This window comes from Salvelinus alpinus, chromosome 5 (genome assembly GCF_045679555.1).
Source record: "Salvelinus alpinus chromosome 5, SLU_Salpinus.1, whole genome shotgun sequence".
Taxonomy (NCBI): Eukaryota; Metazoa; Chordata; class Actinopteri; order Salmoniformes; family Salmonidae; genus Salvelinus; species Salvelinus alpinus.
Window position 1 is genome coordinate 63,951,961 of NC_092090.1, and position 20,934 is coordinate 63,972,894.

Here is a 20,934-nt window from a genome sequence, read left to right on the forward strand (position 1 = left end):
ACATGAAGAAAACAAAGCAGTCAGGAATGTGGAGAAGGGGGACGAGGGGGATGGAGGGGGAGGGGGGAGGAGGGGGTTGAGGGGGAAAGAGGGGAGCAGGGGCCTCTCTCCTCTCCTCCTCTAAAAAAAGAAGAAGGAAACAAATGAAGTGAAGGGTATAGAATTTAAACAATTTAGTCTAGGAGGAAGAGAAGGGGAACACTGAACACCACCCCTCCCTGGCCTCTCTCTACCTCTCTTTCTTTCCCTCTTTCTTTCTCTCTTTCCCTTCTTTTCAGCTAAGCCCATGTGAAATTCCCGGTGCTCTACAATCCCCCCGTCTAATTAAATATCCAGTGTATCAGGTAAGACCCCCCAATCTCCTCTGTAAATCCCCGTCTCTCTCTCTCTCTCCTTGTCTCTCTCAAACTGATTCTCTCTCTCTCTCTCCACTCCAGCTCCTTCATTAAAGATGATGTTCCTCCTTTCCCCCGTTCCCCTGTATATACACTACATGACCAGGTGTATGAGGACACCTGCTCACCCAACATCTCATTCCAAAATCATGTGCATTAATATGGAGTTGGCCACCGCTTTGCCGCTATAACGGCCTTCACTATTCTGGGAAGGCTTTCCACTAGATGTTGGAACATTGCTGCGGGGACTTGCTTCCATTCAGCCACAAGAGCGTTTGTGAGGTTGGCCACTGATGTTGGGCGATTAGGCCTGGCTCGCAGTCGGCGTTTCAATTCATCCAAAAGGTGTTCGATGGGGTTGAGGTCAGGGCTCTGTGCAGGCCAGTCAAGTTCTTCCACACCGATTTCGACAAACCATTTCTGTATGGACCTCGCTTTGTGCATGTCATGCTGTAGCATTTAGATTTCCCTTCAATGGAACTAAGGAGCCCGAACCATGAAAAACAGCTACCAGGCTATTATTCCTCCTCCACCAAACTTTACAGTTGGCACTATGCATTGGGACAGGTAGCGTTCTCCTGGCATCCACCAAACCCAGATTCGTCTGTCGAACTGATTTGTCACTCCAGAGAATGCGTTTCCACTGCTCCTGAGTCCAATGGCAGCAAACTTTACACCACTCCAGCCGACGCTTAGCATTGCGCATGGTGATCTTAGGCTTGTGTGCAACTCAATATTAATAAGGTGTTCCTAATGTGTACAGATGTAGGACCTTGATTTGAGAGAGTTTGCTTCAACAGGAAAATAATCCTGTCGCAACAGAACATGTAAATGATTATGTGGATTATAATTCATGGGGATTTTTTTGTAGGGGATGCATTTTTTTTTTATTAGGTCAAATCAACTCGGACATTTTAAAGTGGATATCACAAACTTTAGCAGCCTTTTAAAACCTTGAATACACCGAGTGATCAAATGAAGATCCTACATCTCTATGGACAGGTGGGGACCTGATCCTAGATCAGCACTCGTACTTTGAGAGGCTGTGTGGATAAGGGTCCTGGACATGCCTTCATTCAGTTGTTAAGTTGTTCATCCCAGAAGCGTTTCTGTTACAATGGCACGACATTGAAGTGTGTGTGTGTGTGTAAGTCACATTGGCTCCCGCCAGCTGGTATGCTACACAACTGGACACATTTAGAACTGATCTGCGTTGTGTGTTAGTGTGCATGAAATGTGTGTGTATATATGATTCAGTATGTGTGTCGGCCGGAGTGGAGAAGGAATTCCAGTGTAGGGTCTGCATAGGGTAACGGAGCACGGGGAGATCCAATCCATGTCCAGACAGTATGGTTGGCTTACTACACTACACTGTCTGTCTGTCTGTCTGTCTGTCTGTCTGTCTGTCTGTCTGTCTGTCTGTCTGTCTGTCTGTCTGTCTGTCTGTCTGTCTGTCTGTCTGTCTGTCCTCCATCTATGATGCAGAGAGAAAGAGAGGGAAGAGACGAGAAGAGAAGAGAGAGAGCTGCTGGTTCAGTTTGCCCGGTGAAGTAGCAACAATAAACAGGCCTTATTTAGGCAGGCTATGGCTGGGGATACAGTGAGGGATCTGGGGATACAGTGAGGGAGATGGGGATACAGTGAGGGAGCTGGGGGTACAGTGAGGGGACTGGGGATACAGTGAGGGAGCTGGGGATACAGTGAGGGAGCTGGGGATACAGTGATGGGGGTTGGAGATACAGTGTTGGTGGCTGGGGATACAGTGATGGGGTTGGGGATAGAGTGAGGGAGGCTGGGGATACAGTGAGGAAGGCTGGGGATACAGTGAGGGAGTCTGGAGATACAGTGAGGAAGGCTGGGGATACAGTGGGGGAGTCTGGAGATACAGTGAGGAAGGCTGGGGATACAGTGAGGGAGTCTGGAGATACAGTGAGGGAGGCTGGGGACACAGTGAGGGAGGCTGGGGATACAGTGAGGAAGGCTGGGGATACAGTGAGGGAGTCTGGAGATACAGTGAGGAAGGCTGGGGATATAGTGATGGGGTTGGGGATAGAGTGATGGGGGCTGGGGATACAGTGAGGGAGGCTGGGGATACAGTGAGGGAGTCTGGAGATACAGTGAGGAAGGCTGGGGATACAGTGATGGGGTTGGGGATAGAGTGATGGGGGCTGGGGATACAGTGATGGGGGCTGGGGATACAGTGAGGGAGGCTGGGGATACAGTGTTGGGGGTTGGGGATACAGTGATGGGGTTGGGGATACAGTGAGGGAGGCTGGAGATACAGTGAGGAAGGCTGGGGATACAGTGAGGGAGGCTGGGGACACAGTGAGGGAGGCTGGGGACACAGTGAGGGAGGCTGGGGACACAGTGAGGGAGGCTGGGGATACAGTGATGGGGGCTGGGGATACAGTGAGGGAGGCTGGGGATACAGTGATGGGGGCTGGGGATACAGTGAGGGAGGCTGGGGATACAGTGATGGGGGCTGGGGATACAGTGAGGGAGGCTGGGGATACAGTAAGGAAGGCTGGGGATACAGTGAGGAAGGCTGGGGATACAGTGAGGGAGGCTGGGGATACAGTGAGGGAGGCTGGGGATACAGTGAGGGAGGCTGGGGATACAGTAATGGGGGTTGGGGATACAGTGATGGGGGCTGGGGATACAGTGATGGGGGCTGGGGATACAGTGAGGGAGGCTGGGATACAGTGATGGGGGCTGGGGATACAGTGATGGGGGCTGGGGATACAGTGAGGGAGGCTGGGGATACAGTGAGGGAGGCTGGGGATACAGTAAGGAAGGCTGGGGATACAGTGAGGAAGGCTGGGGATACAGTGAGGGAGGCTGGGGATACAGTGAGGGAGACTGGGGATACAGTGATGGGGGTTGGGGATACAGTGAGGGAGGCTGGGGATACAGTGAGGGAGGCTGGGGATAGAGTGATGGGGGTTGGGGATACAGTGAGGGAGGCTGGGGATACAGTAAGGAAGGCTGGGGATACAGTGAGGAAGGCTGGGGATACAGTGAGGGAGGCTGGGGATACAGTGAGGGAGACTGGGGATACAGTGATGGGTGTTGGGGATATAGTGAGGGAGACTGGGGATACAGTGAGGGAGGCTGGGGATAGAGTGATGGAGGCTGGGGATACAGTTAGGGAGTCTGGAGACAGGGTGTGTGGGGTAGGTTGTGTTTAACTGACAGCTGTGGCGTGCTCTCCATCAACCTAACCAGCCTCACAATAACATGTCCTATGCTTTTAAATGAATGAAGCGGGGGAGAATAGACCTAAAGCCTTTATCTCTCCTCTCCTCTCCTCTCCTCTCCTCTCCTCTCCTCTCCTCTCCTCTCCTCTCCTCTCCTCTGTTGGTATCGCTCTAGACTTTGAGAGAGTAGGGGAGAGTAGCTGAAGTTACAGAGCTTCTGCTTTGGTTTAAAGCCACATCTCCACTCGAACACCCACACACAGTGCTGGAGCTGTTTAGAGTGAAAACATTTGTGGGGTTAACAGGGAAAGTCAGGGCAACATTTCTTTCAGCGTGAGCAGAAAAATACGAGCAGGCTGTGCTGTTATTCTGCAGTCTTCTGGCACTGCTTTGTTTGGGGAAAAAACACCCCACACTTCAAATGGCCTGAGACAGATCCTGCGAGCAGCGTGAACCAGAGGAGGGGAGGAGAGAAGGACGGGTTAGTGTGTGGGTGTGTGCACTCTCACTCCCCGGCACGTCATCGTTGACCCCCATGATTATAAGGTCAGGGAGCAGGGCAGTGTGTGTGTGTGTCTGTGTGTTTTCGGACCACATGGGTGGCCCGCTTAAAGGGATAGATCACCCACAGTAAAAAGCTACCTCCTTTAAAGGGATACTTCAGGGTTTTTGCAATTTCTATGTGTCTGCGTGCAGTTTGAATGAAGTTGCTAACTTGCGTTAGCGCAATTGCTAATTAGCCTTAAAGCTAATGACTGGAAGTCTATAGTAATTGCTAGCATGCTAGTAGATACCATAGACCAGGGTTTCCCAAAGTCGGTTCTAACCTCCCCGGGGTGCATATTTTGTTTTTTTTGCCCTAGCACTCACTACACAGCTGATTAAAATAATCAACTAATCAAGCTTAGGGGAAAAAAACGAAACGTGCAGTCATTGCCAAAACCCTGAAGTATCCCTTGAATGGCTACCTAGACAGTAGTCTGCAGATGTAACATATTCAGTGTTCCAATATGCTTAGCACTTAGTAATAGGAACTCTGGCTCACCTCTGCTTTTCTCGTCCTATAGAAAGGTAGGAATGACTAATGTTCTCATTTGTGTGCCCACACAAACACGCACGCATACACGCACACACGCACACACACACACACACACACACACACACACACACACACACACACACACACACACACACACACACACACACACACACACACACACACACACACACACACACACACACACAACAATGTGTCCGTTTTAATCCCCCCCCCCCCATCAGCCTTGTAAATGTCTGGAGAGCCCAGTTAAACTAGCTGTAGGAGATTACAAAAGCCAGAAGACTTTCCAGCTCTCTCTCTCACCCCTCATCCCTCTCCTTCCCCCCATCTCTGCCCTTCACCACTCTCTCCTGCCCTTGAGTTTCCTCTAAGACCGTCAACTACAGCAGGATTGAAGTGTGTGTGTGTGTGTGTGTGTGTGTGTGTGTGTGTGTGTGTGTGTGTGTGTGTGTGTGTGTGTGTGTGTGTGTGTGTGTGTGTGTGTGTGTGTGTGTGTGTGTGTGTGTGTGTGAGAGAGACAGGAAGAGAGAGGAGGAGAGGAGGTATACTGTTGTAACAAGGCATGAGGCAAGACTTGAAAAGAAAAAGGAGGGAATGGTGGAGGAAGAGTAGAAAGGGGGTGGAGGAAGAGTAGAAAGGGGGTGGAGGAAGAGTAGAAAGGGGATGGAGGAGTTGAAAATTGATGGAGGGAAAAGCGGCCTTTTACGGATGAGTGGTGTTTCAGGTAGTTTCCTGTGTGACATACAGGCTCTGCTGACGCCAAGACGCCACACCGAGAGCGAGAGAGAGAGAGAGAGAGAGAGAGAGAGAGAGAGAGAGAGAGAGAGAGAGAGAGAGAGAGAGAGAGAGAGAGAGAGAGAGAGAGAATGAGTCTGCATGAGTGTGTGTGTGTCTATGTCCCACTCACCTGACGATGAAGTCAAACTCGGAGCCTGCTAGCATGAGGACTCCTAGTAGAGTAGAGAAGGCTCCGTCCAAAACCGGAGCAAACATGTGTTCTAACGCCAGCACTGCCCGCCTGTTACGGTCCCCTATCGCTGTGAGGAATGCCTGAAACACACACACACACACACACTTTACTCAGACAAACAATCTTGTCATTTGTAAAAGCACAATCCACTTTCTGCATGTGTGTGTGTGTGTGTGTGTGTGTGTGTGTGTGTGTGTGTGTGTGTGTGTGTGTGTGTGTGTGTGTGTGTGTGTGTGTGTGTGTGTGTACGTGTGTGTGTGTGTGTGTGTGTGTGTGTGCGTGTGTGTGCGTGTGTGTGTGTGCGTGTACTCACCAGAGCCACATGGACAGTAAACTCTACTCCGATGCCCACCGAGGCGATGAGGATGACCACAGGAACAGCACTGAGCTTGATCCCTATCAGCCCCATCATACCAAACAGCTCCACGGTCATCAGAGACAGGACCAGGACCTGAAACAGACAGACCGCAACACCATTAATAACCATTAGTGACCATGTACAGTTTTAACCCAGAGATCGACCCCAGCATGAACCCAAACAGCTCCACGGTCATCAGAGACAGGGCCAGGATACAGAGAGTCAGGACCCTCAACATGACCGTTAATGACTGTTCTATTCTATGGTGAGAATAAACAGGAACCCGCCCATCAAGCATGAACTGGTACAGAAAGTACTGAGAGAGACTTAAGTTGAATGTGTGTGGGTGCGTGTGCGTGTGTGTGCGTGCGTGCGTGCGTGTAGGTGAGTGTATGTTTTTGGTTTTACTATCCTTGTCGGGACCAGAAGCCCTCACAAGGACAGTAAAACAAGGACAATTCTGACAATTGGGGACATTTCGCCGGTCCCCAAAAGGAAAAAAGCTATTATAGGCATAGGAGTTAGGTTAAGGGTTAGGGTTACAAAAAGGGTTAAAATTAGGGGTTAGGGTTAGGGTTACAATTAGGTTTAGAATTAGGGGTTAGGTTTAGGGTTAGGGTTACAATTAGGGTTAGAATTAGGGGTTAGGTTAGGGTTACAATTAGTGTTAGAATTAAGGGTTGGGTTTAGGGTTAGGGTTACAATTAGGGTTAGAATTAGGGGTTAGGTTAAAGGTTAGAATTAGGGGTTAGGTTTAGGGTTAGGGTTACAATTAGGGTTAGAATTAGGGGTTAGGTTAAAGGTTAGGGGTTTGAGTTTAAGGTTAGGGTTAGGTTAAGGGTTAGGTTTAGGGGTTAGGGAAAATAGGATTTTCAATGAGAATCAATTGTTTGGTCCCCATAAGGAGAATAAAACAAACGTGTGCGTGCATGTGAGCTTGTGTGTGTGTGTGTGTGTGTGTGTGTGTGTGTGTGTGTGTGTGTGTGTGTGTGTGTGTGTGTGTGTGTGTGTGTGTGTGTGTGTGTGTGTGTGTGTGTGTGTGTGTGTGTGTGTGTGCAGTGCTCTGTAGATTTGTGATGTGCTATTATCAGTTGACAGGTCTCAGGTTACAGGGGGGCCCCAGCCCTTTGAAGATGGCTATGGTGGGTGGAGGATGGAACGCCTGTGTGTGTGTGTGTGTGTGTGTGTGTGTGTGTGTGTGTGTGTGTGTGTGTGTGTGTGTGTGTGTGTGTGTGTGTGTGTGTGTGTGTGTGTGTGTGTGTGTGTGTGTGTGTGTGCGTGTGCGTGTGTGTGGCCTTGGGGTAAGGAGGGGGGTGTACGGTAGGATACTAGTGGCCTGGTCTGGACAAAGCAAATGGTTCAACTTGAAGCCGTGCCATAACTAGTCCTTTCATCTGTCTTGTAAAGCCAGAGGATGAACACGAGGTCCCCTCGCCCTGCTTTAGAGGGCGCAGGTAGCCCAAACACTGCCTGTCGTAAAAACACAACCCGTGGAGAGACAGACCAGGGCTGTGTGAGTGTGTGTTTATATGTGTTTATATGTGTGAGTGTATGTGTTTCTATGTGTTTCTATGTGTGTTTATATGTGTGAGTGTATGTGTTTATATGTGTTTCTATGTGTGTTTATATGTGTGAGTGTATGTGTTTATATGTGTTTCTATGTGTTTATATGTGTGTTTATATGTGTTTATATGTGTGAGTGTATGTGTTTATATGTGTGAGTTTATGTGTTTATATGTGTGAGTGTATGTGTTTATATGTGTGAGTTTATGTGTTTATATGTGTGAGTTTATGTGTTTATATGTGTGAGTGTATGTGTTTATATGTGTGAGTGTATGTGTTTATATGTGTGTTTATATGTGTTTATATGTGTGTTTATATGTGTTTATATGTGTGAGTGTATGTGTTTATATGTGTTTATATGTGTATTTATATGTGTTTATATGTGTGAGTGTATGTGTTTATATGTGTTTATATGTGTGTTTATTTGTGTGTTTATATGTGTGTTTATATGTGTTTATATGTGTGAGTTTACGTGTTTATATGTGTTTATATGTGTGAGTGTATGTGTTTATATGTGTGAGTGTATGTGTTTATATGTGTTTATATGTGTGAGAGTATGTGAGAGTATGTGAGAGTATGTGAGAGTATGTGAGAGTATGTGTGTATCCTTGGAACCTCCTACATTACATGGAAAAAGGGGTGTTTTTTGGTAGGAGTGGGGGTTGCCTCGGTAACTTGTGTCCTATCCCCATTTATTTGAAGTCAGTGTCTGGGAGAGACAGAGTAGACTAAACAGCACAAGATAAACACTGGGTCAAGACTGGGCTAAGCACACAGCAGCCTGATCTCCTCCACTCCCCATCTCTCCACTCCTCTCTTCAGCTCCCCCTTTCTCCTCTCCTCCCTTCTCTCTCCTCCACTCCTCTCTGCCCTCCTGTCTCTCCTCTCCACACTCCTACAGCCGCACAGTGCACGGGAGTGAAGTTTTTTAAACGGATGGATTGGAACGTACTGTATTAAGAGATTGTTTGGAGAGTACCTTTCCATCTTTTAGCTCGCTTTTAGAGGACTTTAATCTTACAGGCTGATGAAATTGACTTCATTTCAAACATACTGATGTATAATATCAACACAAATGCTGCCAATACATCCAATGCAAGAAGAATGCAGGTTTCGAATGTGTATTGTGTGTGCCTGCGTGCGTGCAGTGTGTGTATCGCTGTGTCTGTGTGTGTGTGTGTGTGTGTACTCACGATGATGCCGGCGGTCCAGGGGTTGAGCAGGAAGAGGGCACAGACGAGGAAGGTGCAGGCTAGCACCACGCTGATGGAGAGCAGCAGCCAGTGTCTGAGGCCTACGTACTGCTCCCAGAAGAGGAAGGGGTAGCCGTTGGGGTAGCTGGGCAGGCCCTGGCGGCTGTAGTTACTGCAGATGGCCCGCACCGACTCGATGGCCTCCACAAACTGGGGGGTCTCGCGGAGCCCGTTGAGGTAGAAGGGAAACTGTGCGTATTCGATGGGCTCGGCGGCAGGAACTAGACAGAGATAGAGAAGTGTGTTGGGGGGGGTTAGGGTGGAAGTATGATACAGTTCAAACAAGTGCACTATGCTACAGCTCACTTCGACCTCTGTATAGAAATTAATTGGGACTGGCTGGTGGGCAGAGCTGGAGCTTGGTCCCATGAGCCTTGGTGGGGGACTGGCATGGTGTGTGTGTGTGTGCGTGTGCGTGTGCGTGTGTGTGTGTGTGCGTGTGCGTGTGTGTGCGTGTGTGCGTGTGTGCGTGTGTGCGTGTGTGTGTGTGTGTGTGTGTGTGTGTGTGTGTGGGTGGGAGGGAGGGAGGGAGAAGGGCTGGTAGGAACAGGGCTCCATTCTCTCCAGTCTCAGCCTAATGATAGGCTATCAGCCCCAGACACACAGCAGAGTGTCAGGCCTGACGTTGATCCGCTGTAATTACAATGTTTGAATCACCACCATTACCCCACCCTCTCTCTCACACCCACACACACACACACACAGTCGCACTCAAACATGTACACACACACACACTCGTACCTGTCTGTCAAACAGGGAAAGCCTACACAGCTATGCAGTTAACTATGACACACACCAAATTTGATTTGCAGTGACTACTGCAACACTGCCAAAACACATGTTCTAGAAAGGTTCAGACTCACGTCAATTTCTTTGTTTGTTTTACCGTTATTTAACCAGGCAAGTCAGTTAAGCACAAATTCTTATTTACAATGGCGGCCTACCCCGGCCAAACCCTAACCCGGACGCTGGGCCAATTGTGCGCCGCCCTATGGGACTCCCAATCACGTTGTCTGTAGTGATGCCTCTAGCACTGAGATGCAGTGCCTTAGACCGCTGGGCCACTCGGGAGCCCCATACCCAACTACAATATCCTTTCCAGATTGTTTTACATTGTATTTTTCCCCGAAAACTTACGTTTGATCGAAAACATCCCAAAAATGAGAACCGTAAAGACTCTCTGTGGTGTGTGTGTGTTCCAGTGGCTGGAGGGTTAGACAGCACCACTTGCTAACATGGTTTGGCCTATTATAATCTCCACTATAAATTTCCATTAGGACTGGGAGTTGGAGCTCTGCCAACGTAGCTCTGCTCCAGGGGTTTCCTGCACAGCCAAGCTTTCTAAGCTGCTTAGCCAATCACATTTACACTCACTGCTTGTTATCCAATCACATCTCCTCCCTGTAATGCACTTCCTGCTTGTTATCCAATCGTCTATCCCACCCAAGCCTTTGCTTGTTAACCAATCCTATTTCTCTTCTGCACAGCATTTTTCTCTCTGTGTTTCTGTGTGTGTGTGTGTGTGTGTGTGTGTGTGTGTGTGTGTGTGTGTGTGTGTGTGTGTGTGTGTGTGTGTGTGTGTGTGTGTGTGTGTGTGTGTGTGTGTGTGTGTGTGTGTGTGGTAAGGAAATGAGAACATGGTTTAGGCAGTGCTGGGGTCACTGAGTTTTAAGAGAGTGTGTGTGTGTGTGTGTGTGTGTGTGTGTGTGTGTGTGTGTGTGTGTGTGTGTGTGTGTGTGTGTGTGTGTGTGTGTGTGTGTGTGTGTGTGCATGTATGTGTGTAATGCTTAGGGGCCTGTGGTGGTAAGAGTTATCGCATTCACCACAGGCACCATTAGAGTACCACAGCGTGCTATTCCCTGCCCCTCAGCACTGCAAACCGAGCCAACACACACACACACACACACACACACACACACACACACACACACACACACACACACACACACACACACACACACACACACACACACACACACACACACAGTATACTGTAAACCAGAGATCATCAACTAGATTCAGCCACGGGACGATTTTTCTTTGAGCAGATGGTCGGGGGGCCGCAACATAATTACTAATAATTTGTGTACGGCAAATTGACCGCAAGAAGCCCAAACAGATATAATGTTTGACTAAAACATGTATAACTTCAAACCTTGTTTACATTTGTATATGATCACGTGTCTCTTTGTTTTGCGTGGGTATCGGCCTACATGGGAACAGATTTCTTCAACCAAAACCTATTGGAGCTGATTTCCTGTTTTTCATATTTTCAACAAAAAAAAAACGTCTTTTAGGTCCAACGATGAAAACTCCCCCCATAAATTGCTTCGAAAACTTGGGAGGCCAAATAAAACACAGTTGGGGAACCCTGCTGTAAACAGTACAACGACCTCAGTTACAACCAGAAAGAAGAGAACAGTCAGTAACTGCAGAGATGGTATAAGAGACAGGTATTCTAACATAACCGCAGCTCAAATGAAATAAAGGCGTACGGAGTGGTTGAGCAGAAGAGGTCAAATGGAACGCTCAAGGAGAAATTGCCCACAGAATAGTTAGGCCACAAAACATAACAAGTAGTGTATAAATGCCTTTAGAGGTACAAATCTAGCATCAACAAGAGAAGTAGCTCCTGCACACTTCTTACATTCTGTCCCAATCGGTTTTAATTGAATTGCCAAATCAGTAGGCCAGAGTGTCAAAGAAGTATTGAGAGCGAAAAAGTGTATGTCTCATATGATTGGCCGGTGAGAGGCCTTTGTGATAGTGAAGTGTGCTGTGGATTGGTCACTCACTGCTGAGGCGTGTCTCGGGCATGGAGTCTGTGCGGTCGTGGAGCCACTCCGGGGGGTGTGGCCGTATGTTGGCCTGCGAGGCTGCGTACGCCACCGGGTCGTTGCTGACCCACGCCGTCAGGTAGATGTAAAACGCCCCCGTGTTGATGATGCCATCCGCATCCACCAAGCGCTGCCTCGTCAGCTAGAGGGGGAGACAAGGAGACAATAGTTCATATTTTGAAAAGAAGGATAGAGGGAGAGGGAAAGAGAGGGGGTGGGAGGACAAGGGAGAAAGAAAGAGAGGAGGTGAGGGATAGTGTGTGTGATATTGATGGTTACAGATATCAAATCTTAATTTGAGCCAGTTTGCTACAGCAGGAATGTGAATTATTATGTGGATAATCATTTATGGACATTTTTTGTAGGGGCTGGTACAGTTTTCATTAGGGCAAATCAAGTCTGACATTTTAAAGTGGAAATTACAAACTTTAGAAGCCTTTATGAAACGTGAATACACTTCCTGCGGTGCAGGAAAATTCTCAGCAACAAAATAGTGACCAAATTAAGATCCTACATCTATAGAAATGGACGGGCATTGTAGAAACGATGTTGACCCAAAACTTTGTCTATATGAACAGGCCGCAGAAATCCTGTTTATAACCGTGCATGAGCATGAGAAAACGGACCAGCTTTAAAAAAAATAAGCGAAAACTATTTCTCCCTCTATCCAACCCAAAGAAAAGTAAACAGTCAAACACTGGTGCCTTCTGAAATTTCCCGTACTTCTCGGTGAACTTCCCAGAATTATTAGGCCTACATGGAAAATGGAAATGTCAAATCAGCTTTCAGGCGGTCAGATGTGCTAGTCTCCTGAGGAAAAAAAAGCATGCAGGTAATGTGTTGGGATCAGCCTTCCTCTCCAACAGAATTAGCCAGGAAAGGCTAGCTCACACAGACCTGATACAGCGTGCTACCTCCTAGTCCCCTGAGAGCTAACTAGCTTCCCTCTCTACTTTTTCTCACATTGCTAACTAATTTTCCTATACAGAACTAGCTGGTTACCTCACCTCCACAACAGGGCTGGCTAATAGCTACCCTCCCTTCCAGGTCTATAGCTTGGCTCGCTCCCATGTGAGACCAGGAGGCCTTAGTAGCTAGCTCCTGAAAGTAACAGCCATTACTGCACACCACTTCATCACATCCAACTAGCGAGCTCATTTCTCTTACAACTAACTCTATTCACAAATGGAAGAAGCTAGCTAGCTTCCCCCAGCGCTAACTAGCCTAGCGCTAGCGTCCCCCCTCTCAGGACTCTCTGAGGGCCTCCGGGGGGGGGGGGGGGGGGGGGGCGTAGCTAGCTACCTCCATTTCTGCACGCCGCTCTATGCCACTCGCCCTTCTCAGTACAATAAATCCCCCGTTCACAGAGGCAGTGTTAGGGGAGAGGGGGATGAGGGGGAGTCCTGGGGGTAGGTAGGGGGGAGGTGTGGAGGGAAAAATTGCTTGAGTTAGTTAGCGTAACAATAAAAAAATTGGCTGGGGTCCCTGTGTGCGTCTGTGTGCAGTTAACCTCGCTGTTAACACTGAAGGAAATGCCACCCAGCAAATGGAGTAGAGCTATAAAAATAACACAGCATCTGTACAAATGTTGCTCGTGCTTGCTTCTCCTGACCCCTACGGATACCCAGAATGCCCTGCACCACAGTCGGATCCGGACCGAGAAGAAAAGGGCTCTTGATAGCAGTAGCAAAGGCAGCCTCTCTCTCTCTCTCCCACTTTCCCTTGCTTGCTCCCTTTCCCTCTCCTTTCCAACCTCATGTCCCTCTCTCTCTCTTTCTCTCACCCTTTTGCCTCTCTTTTTCTTCCCTATCCCTCTCTTTCACTCATTCTCTCTCTCCTTTGTTCTCTCCACCTCTCTCTCTCTCTCTCTTTGCCTCCCTGTCTTTCTCTCCACCTCTCTCTCTCTCTCTCTTTGCCTCCCTGTCTTTCTCTCCACCCCTCTCTCTCTCTCTCTTTGCCTCCCTGTCTTTCTCTCCACCTCTTTGTCTCTCTCTCCACCTCTTTGTCTCTCTCTCTCTCTCTCTCTCTCTCTCTCTCTCTCTCTCTCTCTCTCTCTCTCTCTCTCTCTCTCTCTCTCTCTCTCTCTCTCTCTCTCTCTCTCTCTCTCTCAGAAACACACACATTGCCAACTTTCATATAATTCCCTTGGCCATAAGGAACGAATGGCCGTCCAGTGCTGGGAGAAATGTTAGCAGAAAGACATCAAAGCGAAAATGCCTCCCCAGAAAGCTGTGGTGTGGCATATCAAAATAAAACATCTAGCTTTGCAATTTGCCAGGGTTGGAAAATATCTGTTCTTAATTTGACATGGAAAAAAATACAGCTACTACTGTACAGTATATGCGTGCACACTTTGACCAAAAAAATTTACTCTCTCTCTCTCTCTCTCTCTCACACGCACGCACGCACACACGCACACACACACAGTGTTGACTCAAAGAGATCACGTGCTTCAGCTCCTCTCCACTCATTGAAAGGGGACACGGCAGCAGAGCACAGAGAAAATAAGAAGAGGGAGGGAAGAGAGAGAGAGAGGGAGAGAGAGAAGAGCGCCGGAGAGAGGGGAAAATAGAACTTTGAAAGAGAGAGAAAACGGTGAGAGAGAGGGAGAGAAAACCTAGAAAGAGAGAGGGAGGGAGAGGAAGAGTCAGAAGAGTGAGAGAGAGACGGGGAGAGAGAGAGAGTTGAATTCCAAAGGTCTGTCTTGCATTAAGCAGCAGGATACGCAACCACTGTATGTCTTCAAGCTGTCACGGGAAGCCCATGGAGCACGGCTGGCGGCCCATCGCCCTGCAGCCAGCTCTGCTTCCCTCACAGGCACAGGAAGTGACATCATAGGGCCGCCCGCACACCATCAGGCCTCCCAGGCCCGGGCTGTTTCGTGATATCTATGCTAGTGGTTTACCAACAACCAACTAAAGGCAAAAACCCATCCAACTAACAGAACAACATCTGTAGCAGACCCACCATTGCGTCGCTGTCTGGTGAAAACCGTGTAACTCCATTTCTGCCCACATGTTTATTTTTTATTTATTGAAAGCAGTAACTCCTGTCAATGTACTCTGAACATTTCATGATTCAAGAAGCAAGAAAATGTATTCAAAATAGCTTCTGACGTTTCATAATTGTATGTTGATTAATGGTCATTTTTTTCAATTTCCTGAGAAGTTTCTGTTTTTGGAGATTTACATCAGACAGCGACGATTTGGGAGATACTGCTAGGCTACACTATTAGCCAGATAGTGGAGGACTCACCAACACACACACACATACCTTCAGACTCCAGGGGGCATGATATTGCCATCTATCTTCCTCTGTCTGGCGGCTTACTATCACACCTAGCCTTAACTAGAAACACCGTGAAAGTGTTCAACTGTGTTATCTGATGCAAACGGGAACACAGACACATGCACACACACCATGGTTAGAGTTGGGTATCTCTAGCCTGTAGCTAGCAGCAAATGGGACAAACGGTTTGAATGAAGAGTTAATAGCTTTTTCAGAGACGGGTTGCAGCCCCGGCGAGGGCTTTAAATTCCTGGGCTTGGTAAAGTCATCAGAGAGAGAGAGAGAGAGAGAGAGAGAGAGAGGCCTGTTTATAAGCCAGGTGTGGCTTTCCTAGGCCCAGCCACAGACCTCTACTCACACGTACACCCACAAAAGGACAAAATGGGCTCTGTGTCACTCAGTATCCCGTTCTCCAAGGCTTCATTAAATCCAATGTTGTACAATCCTACTGTACCACTGCTACATTCCAGGACAAGAGATGAGAAGGACAGGATAAGAAGGCTACTGCATTTACATTTACATTTAAGTCATTTAGCAGACACTCTTATCCAGAGCGACTTACAAATTGGAAAGTTCATACATATTCATCCTGGTCCCCCCGTGGGGAATGAACCCACAACCCTGGCGTTGCAAGCGCCATGCTCTACCAACTGAGCCACACGGAGCCACACTGAGCATCATCAAGCATTCAAATAGTTCTGCTTAAGTCAGATAGTGTACTCCTCAATGCCTTTTATGCTCGCTTCGAGGCAAGCAAAACTAAAGCATGCACGAGAGCACCAGTTGTTCTGGATGACTGTGTGATAACGCTCACGGTAGTCGATGTGAACAAAACCTTTAAACAGGTCAACAAAGCCGCTGGGCCAGACGGATTACCAGGATGTGTACTCAAAGCATGCGCGGACCAACTGTCAAGTGTCTTCACTGACATTTTCAACCTCTCTCTGACCGAGTCTGTAATACCTACATGTTTCAAGCAGACCACCATAGTCCCTGTGTCCGTCCAAGGAAGCGAAGGTAACCTGCATAAATGATTACCGCCCCGTGGCACTCACGTCGGTAGCCATGAAGTGCTTGTGAAAGGCTGGTCATGGCTGACATCAACAGCATCCTCTCGGACACCCTAGACCCACTCTGTATATAGTCTCGTTATTGTTATTCTTATTATATTACTTTTTATTATTACTATTTATTTTAGTCTACTTGGTAAATATTTTCTTAACTCTTCATGAACTGCACTTTTGGTTTAGGGCTTGTAAGTAAGCATTTCACGGTAAAGTCTACACTTGTTGTATTCGGCGCATGTGACAAATAAAGTTTGATTTGATTTGAGATAGGGTCATAGGCAGAGTTTGACGGGCTTGCTTTGTAGTAATCAACAAATAATCACCTGGTTAAAGTGGGCGACTTACGATCCCACACCCAGCTGGTTTAGATAAAGGAGTGTTGATCATACTGTACACCCACCTAGTTGAAGTGAATGGGTTTTGATCGAAAAACTCGTTTTTTAAAATAAATGGGTTGGAGACAAGTCACGTGGTTGAAGTGAATGGGTTTAGCCTGGTTTTAATAAGTGGGTTTCACCTGGTTGAAGTGAATAGGGTTTTGCCTGGTATTAGCCCTTGACACTTGTACCCGCATACGAGTTGAAATTGGCAGATTTGGACACTGATAAGCGCCTAAATTGGAACGCAGTGGCTGTACAGTAACATGCTATACATGACGTCAGAGCTCTGGCTCGGCGCGTCACAACGCTGTATGGGTTTTGACTGACAGCCGTTCTGAGCTTGAGCACCACGCGCGACGAGAAGCTCCCCACATCCCTCCAGCTAATTGGGCAACTTAAAAAAAAAATATATTTTTTTGTTGTTGTCTGAGTGAGGGAAATGCTGGAAATTACGAGGACTAGAGACGTTGAGGATTATAATAAACCCCTGTCCAAACGTGCACTTCACATTTCTATATCATAGAAATCATGTAATATACAGTGTCAGTGTTTATGATCACTATGTTTGATGTACAGTTACTAGATGATATGGCATTATACCCTGGGTTGTCCAGAACAGAATGAGCCTGTTTGTTGTATTGTGAAGAAAATTTGGCGCGGACCACACACCTAAATTAACTCATGACTCCATTCCATGGGCCCCAAAATGACGATCTGCTTCTCTGAATTGCCTTGTGAAAGCCTAGAACTGTAAGATCGTATTTGACAATTTAGCTCGTCATGTTGGCAATAGAACAAGCTTTCAAATGATTCCCATTTGATCCAGATTGCGATTTATAATGGACCGTTTTTGGATTGCGTAAACAACAACAGTAATCGTGTAAAGGCGGGGATGCAGGGCCGTGTTCCAAACCAAACAACTACAAGTGTGCTTGCTCTAGTTCCTCAACGGCACAGCTAGGAGAGGTCAAAAAAGCTCTTTGTAGTTGAAGACTTTTCTTTGAGTCATAAAAGTGCATGGAAATGACTTAGGAACTGTGCACACTTTGGAGAGGTGTGTGGTCACTTTGAAACACCAGTTAGTCCTCTCACTTAAAGCCTTGTCATTTTTTTGTCTTATGTTGCACCTACCCCATATTTTCCAAGAATATTCTTATCATGTTACTGAATGTATCCAGAGTATTTCTAGATTTCGGTATCAACAAATGTGGCAAAAAGGACAGTAAATGTAAAATGAACATAAAATCAACAGTTTAATGTTTGGATTCAGTCTTGTGTCAGGTGAACTGTTGTCTTCTCATTTTACGTCTAATAATTTCCAGATAATCTCCAAACTGGTCCATTTTAATTGCTACCATCGTTCTGCATATGATTTTCATATTTTTTCAATAAAAAACATTTCAATTTAGCCCTATCCATATAGGCCATTTCCATCGACTATAAAGGGTTATTAATAGCTGAGTCTCACCTGGTTGAAGTGAATGGGTTTAGCCTGGTATTATTAAGTGGGTCTCACCTGGTTGAAGTGAATGGGTTTAGCCTGGTATTATTAAGCGGGTCTCACCTGGTTGAAGTGAATGGGTTTAGCCTGGTATTATTAAGTGACTCTCACCTGGTTGAAGTGAATGGGTTGAGCCTGGTATTATTAAGCGGGTCTCACCTGGTTGAAGTGAATGGGTTGAGCCTGGTATTATTAAGTGACTCTCACCTGGTTGAAGTGAATGGGTTTAGCCTGGTATTATTAAGCAGGTCTCACCTGGTTGAAGTGAATGGGTTGAGCCTGGTATTATTAAGCGGGTCTCACCTGGTTGAAGTGAATGGGTTGAGCCTGGTATTATTAAGCGGGTCTCACCTGGTTGAAGTGAATGTGTTTAGCCTGGTATTATTAAGCGGGTCTCACCTGGTTGAAGTGAATGGGTTGAGCCTGGTATTATCAAGCGGGTCTCACCTGGTTGAAGTGAATGGGTTGAGCCTGGTATTATTAAGCGGGTCTCACCTGGTTGAAGTGAATGTGTTTAGCCTGGTATTATTAAGCGGGTCTCACCTGGTTGAAGTGAATGGGTTGAGCCTGGTATTATTAAGCGGGTCTCACCTGGTTGAAGTGAATGGGTTGAGCCTGGTATTATTAAGCGGGTCTCACCTGGTTGAAGTGAATGTGTTTAGCCTGGTATTATTAAGCGGGTCTCACCTGGTTGAAGTGAATGGGTTGAGCCTGGTATTATTAAGCGGGTCTCACCTGGTTGAAGTGAATGGGTTTAGCCTGGTATTATTAAGCAGGTCTCACCTGGTTGAAGTGAATGGGTTCAGCCTGGTATTATTAAGCGGGTCTCACCTGGTTGAAGTGAATGGGTTCAGCCTGGTATTATTAAGCGGGTCTCACCTGGTTGAAATGAATGGGTTGAGCCTGGTATTATTAAGCGGGTCTCACCTGGTTGAAGTGAATGGGTTTAGCCTGGTATTATTAAGCGGGTCTCACCTGGTTGAAGTGAATGGGTTGAGCCTGGTATTATTAAGCGGGTCTCACCTGGTTGAAGTGAATGGGTTTAGCCTGGTATTATTAAGCGGGTCTCACCTGGTTGAAGTGAATGGGTTGAGCCTGGTATTATTAAGCGGGTCTCACCTGGTTGAAGTGAATGGGTTTAGCCTGGTATTATTAAGCAGGTCTCACCTGGTTGAAGAGAATGGGTTGAGCCTGGTATTATTAAGCGGGTCTCACCTGGTTGAAGTGAATGGGTTTAGCCTGGTATTATTAAGCGGGTCTCACCTGGTTGAAGTGAATGGGTTTAGCCTGGTATTATTAAGCGGGTCTCACCTGGTTGAAGTGAATGGGTTTAGCCTGGTATTATTAAGTGACTCTCACCTGGTTGAAGTGAATGGGTTTAGCCTGGTATTATTAAGCGGGTCTCACCTGGTTGAAGTGAATGGGTTGAGCCTGGTATTATTAAGCGGGTCTCACCTGGTTGAAGTGAATGGGTTCAGCCTGGTATTATTAAGCGGGTCTCACCTGGTTGAAGTGAATGGGTTTAGCCTGGTATTATTAAGCGGGTCTCACCTGGTTGAAGTGAATGGGTTGAGCCTGGTATTATTAAGCGGGTCTCACCTGGTTGAAGTGAATGGGTTTAGCCTGGTATTATTAAGCGGGTCTCACCTGGTTGAAGTGAATGGGTTTAGCCTGGTATTATTAAGCGGGTCTCACCTGGTTGAAGTGAATGGGTTTAGCCTGGTATTATTAAGCGGGTCTCACCTGGTTAAAGTGAATGGGTTTAGCCTGGTATTATTAAGCGGGTCTCACCTGGTTGAAGTGAATGGGTTTAGCCTGGTATTATTAAGTGACTCTCACCTGGTTGAAGTGAATGGGTTTAGCCTGGTATTATTAAGCGGGTCTCACCTGGTTGAAGTGAATGGGTTGAGCCTGGTATTATTAAGCGGGTCTCACCTGGTTGAAGTGAATGGGTTGAGCCTGGTATTATTAAGCGGGTCTCACCTGGTTGAAGTGAATGTGTTTAGCCTGGTATTATTAAGCGGGTCTCACCTGGTTGAAGTGAATGGGTTGAGCCTGGTATTATTAAGCGGGTCTCACCTGGTTGAAGTGAATGTGTTTAGCCTGGTATTATTAAGCGGGTCTCACCTGGTTGAAGTGAATGTGTTTAGCCTGGTATTATTAAGCGGGTCTCACCTGGTTGAAGTGAATGGGTTGAGCCTGGTATTATTAAGCGGGTCTCACCTGGTTGAAGTGAATGGGTTTAGCCTGGTATTATTAAGCAGGTCTCACCTGGTTGAAGTGAATGGGTTCAGCCTGGTATTATTAAGCGGGTCTCACCTGGTTGAAGTGAATGGGTTCAGCCTGGTATTATTAAGCGGGTCTCACCTGGTTGAAATGAATGGGTTGAGCCTGGTATTATTAAGCGGGTCTCACCTGGTTGAAGTGAATGGGTTTAGCCTGGTATTATTAAGCGGGTCTCACCTGGTTGAAGTGAATGGGTTGAGCCTGGTATTATTAAGCGGGTCTCACCTGGTTGAAGTGAATGGGTTTAGCCTGGTATTATTAAGCGGGTCTCACCTGGTTGAAGTGAATGGGTTGAGCCTGGTATTATTAAGCGGGTCTCACCTGGTTGAAGTGAATGGGTTTAGCCTGGTATTATTAAGCAGGTCTCACCTGGTTGAAGTGAATGGGTTGAGCCTGGTATTATTAAGCGGGTCTCACCTGGTTGAAGTGAATGGGTTTAGCCTGGTATTATTAAGCGGGTCTCACCTGGTTGAAGTGAATGGGTTTAGCCTGGTATTATTAAGCGGGTCTCACCTGGTTGAAGTGAATGGGTTTAGCCTGGTATTATTAAGTGACTCTCACCTGGTTGAAGTGAATGGGTTTAGCCTGGTATTATTAAGCGGGTCTCACCTGGTTGAAGTGAATGGGTTGAGCCTGGTATTATTAAGCAGGTCTCACCTGGTTGAAGTGAATGGGTTGAGCCTGGTATTATTAAGCGGGTCTCACCTGGTTGAAGTGAATGGGTTTAGCCTGGTATTATTAAGCGGGTCTCACCTGGTTGAAGTGAATGGGTTTAGCCT

The 20,934-nt window shown here is 47.1% G+C and overlaps 1 protein-coding gene across 3 annotated transcripts in view; it reads right to left on the minus strand.

The window, feature by feature from the left end:
• ptch1 (patched 1) overlaps nt 1-20,934 on the minus strand; it is a 93,073-nt gene that overhangs the window by 6,617 nt on the left and 65,522 nt on the right. For all 3 annotated transcript variants that reach the window (XM_071402666.1, XM_071402665.1, XM_071402667.1), the window contains exons 17-20: nt 11,592-11,775; nt 8,737-9,017; nt 5,936-6,073; nt 5,560-5,702 (exon numbers count right to left, since the gene is read on the minus strand). In XM_071402666.1, coding sequence (XP_071258767.1) covers nt 5,560-5,702; nt 5,936-6,073; nt 8,737-9,017; nt 11,592-11,775 — 746 coding nt within the window. The remainder of the gene's footprint in view (nt 1-5,559; nt 5,703-5,935; nt 6,074-8,736; nt 9,018-11,591; nt 11,776-20,934) is intronic.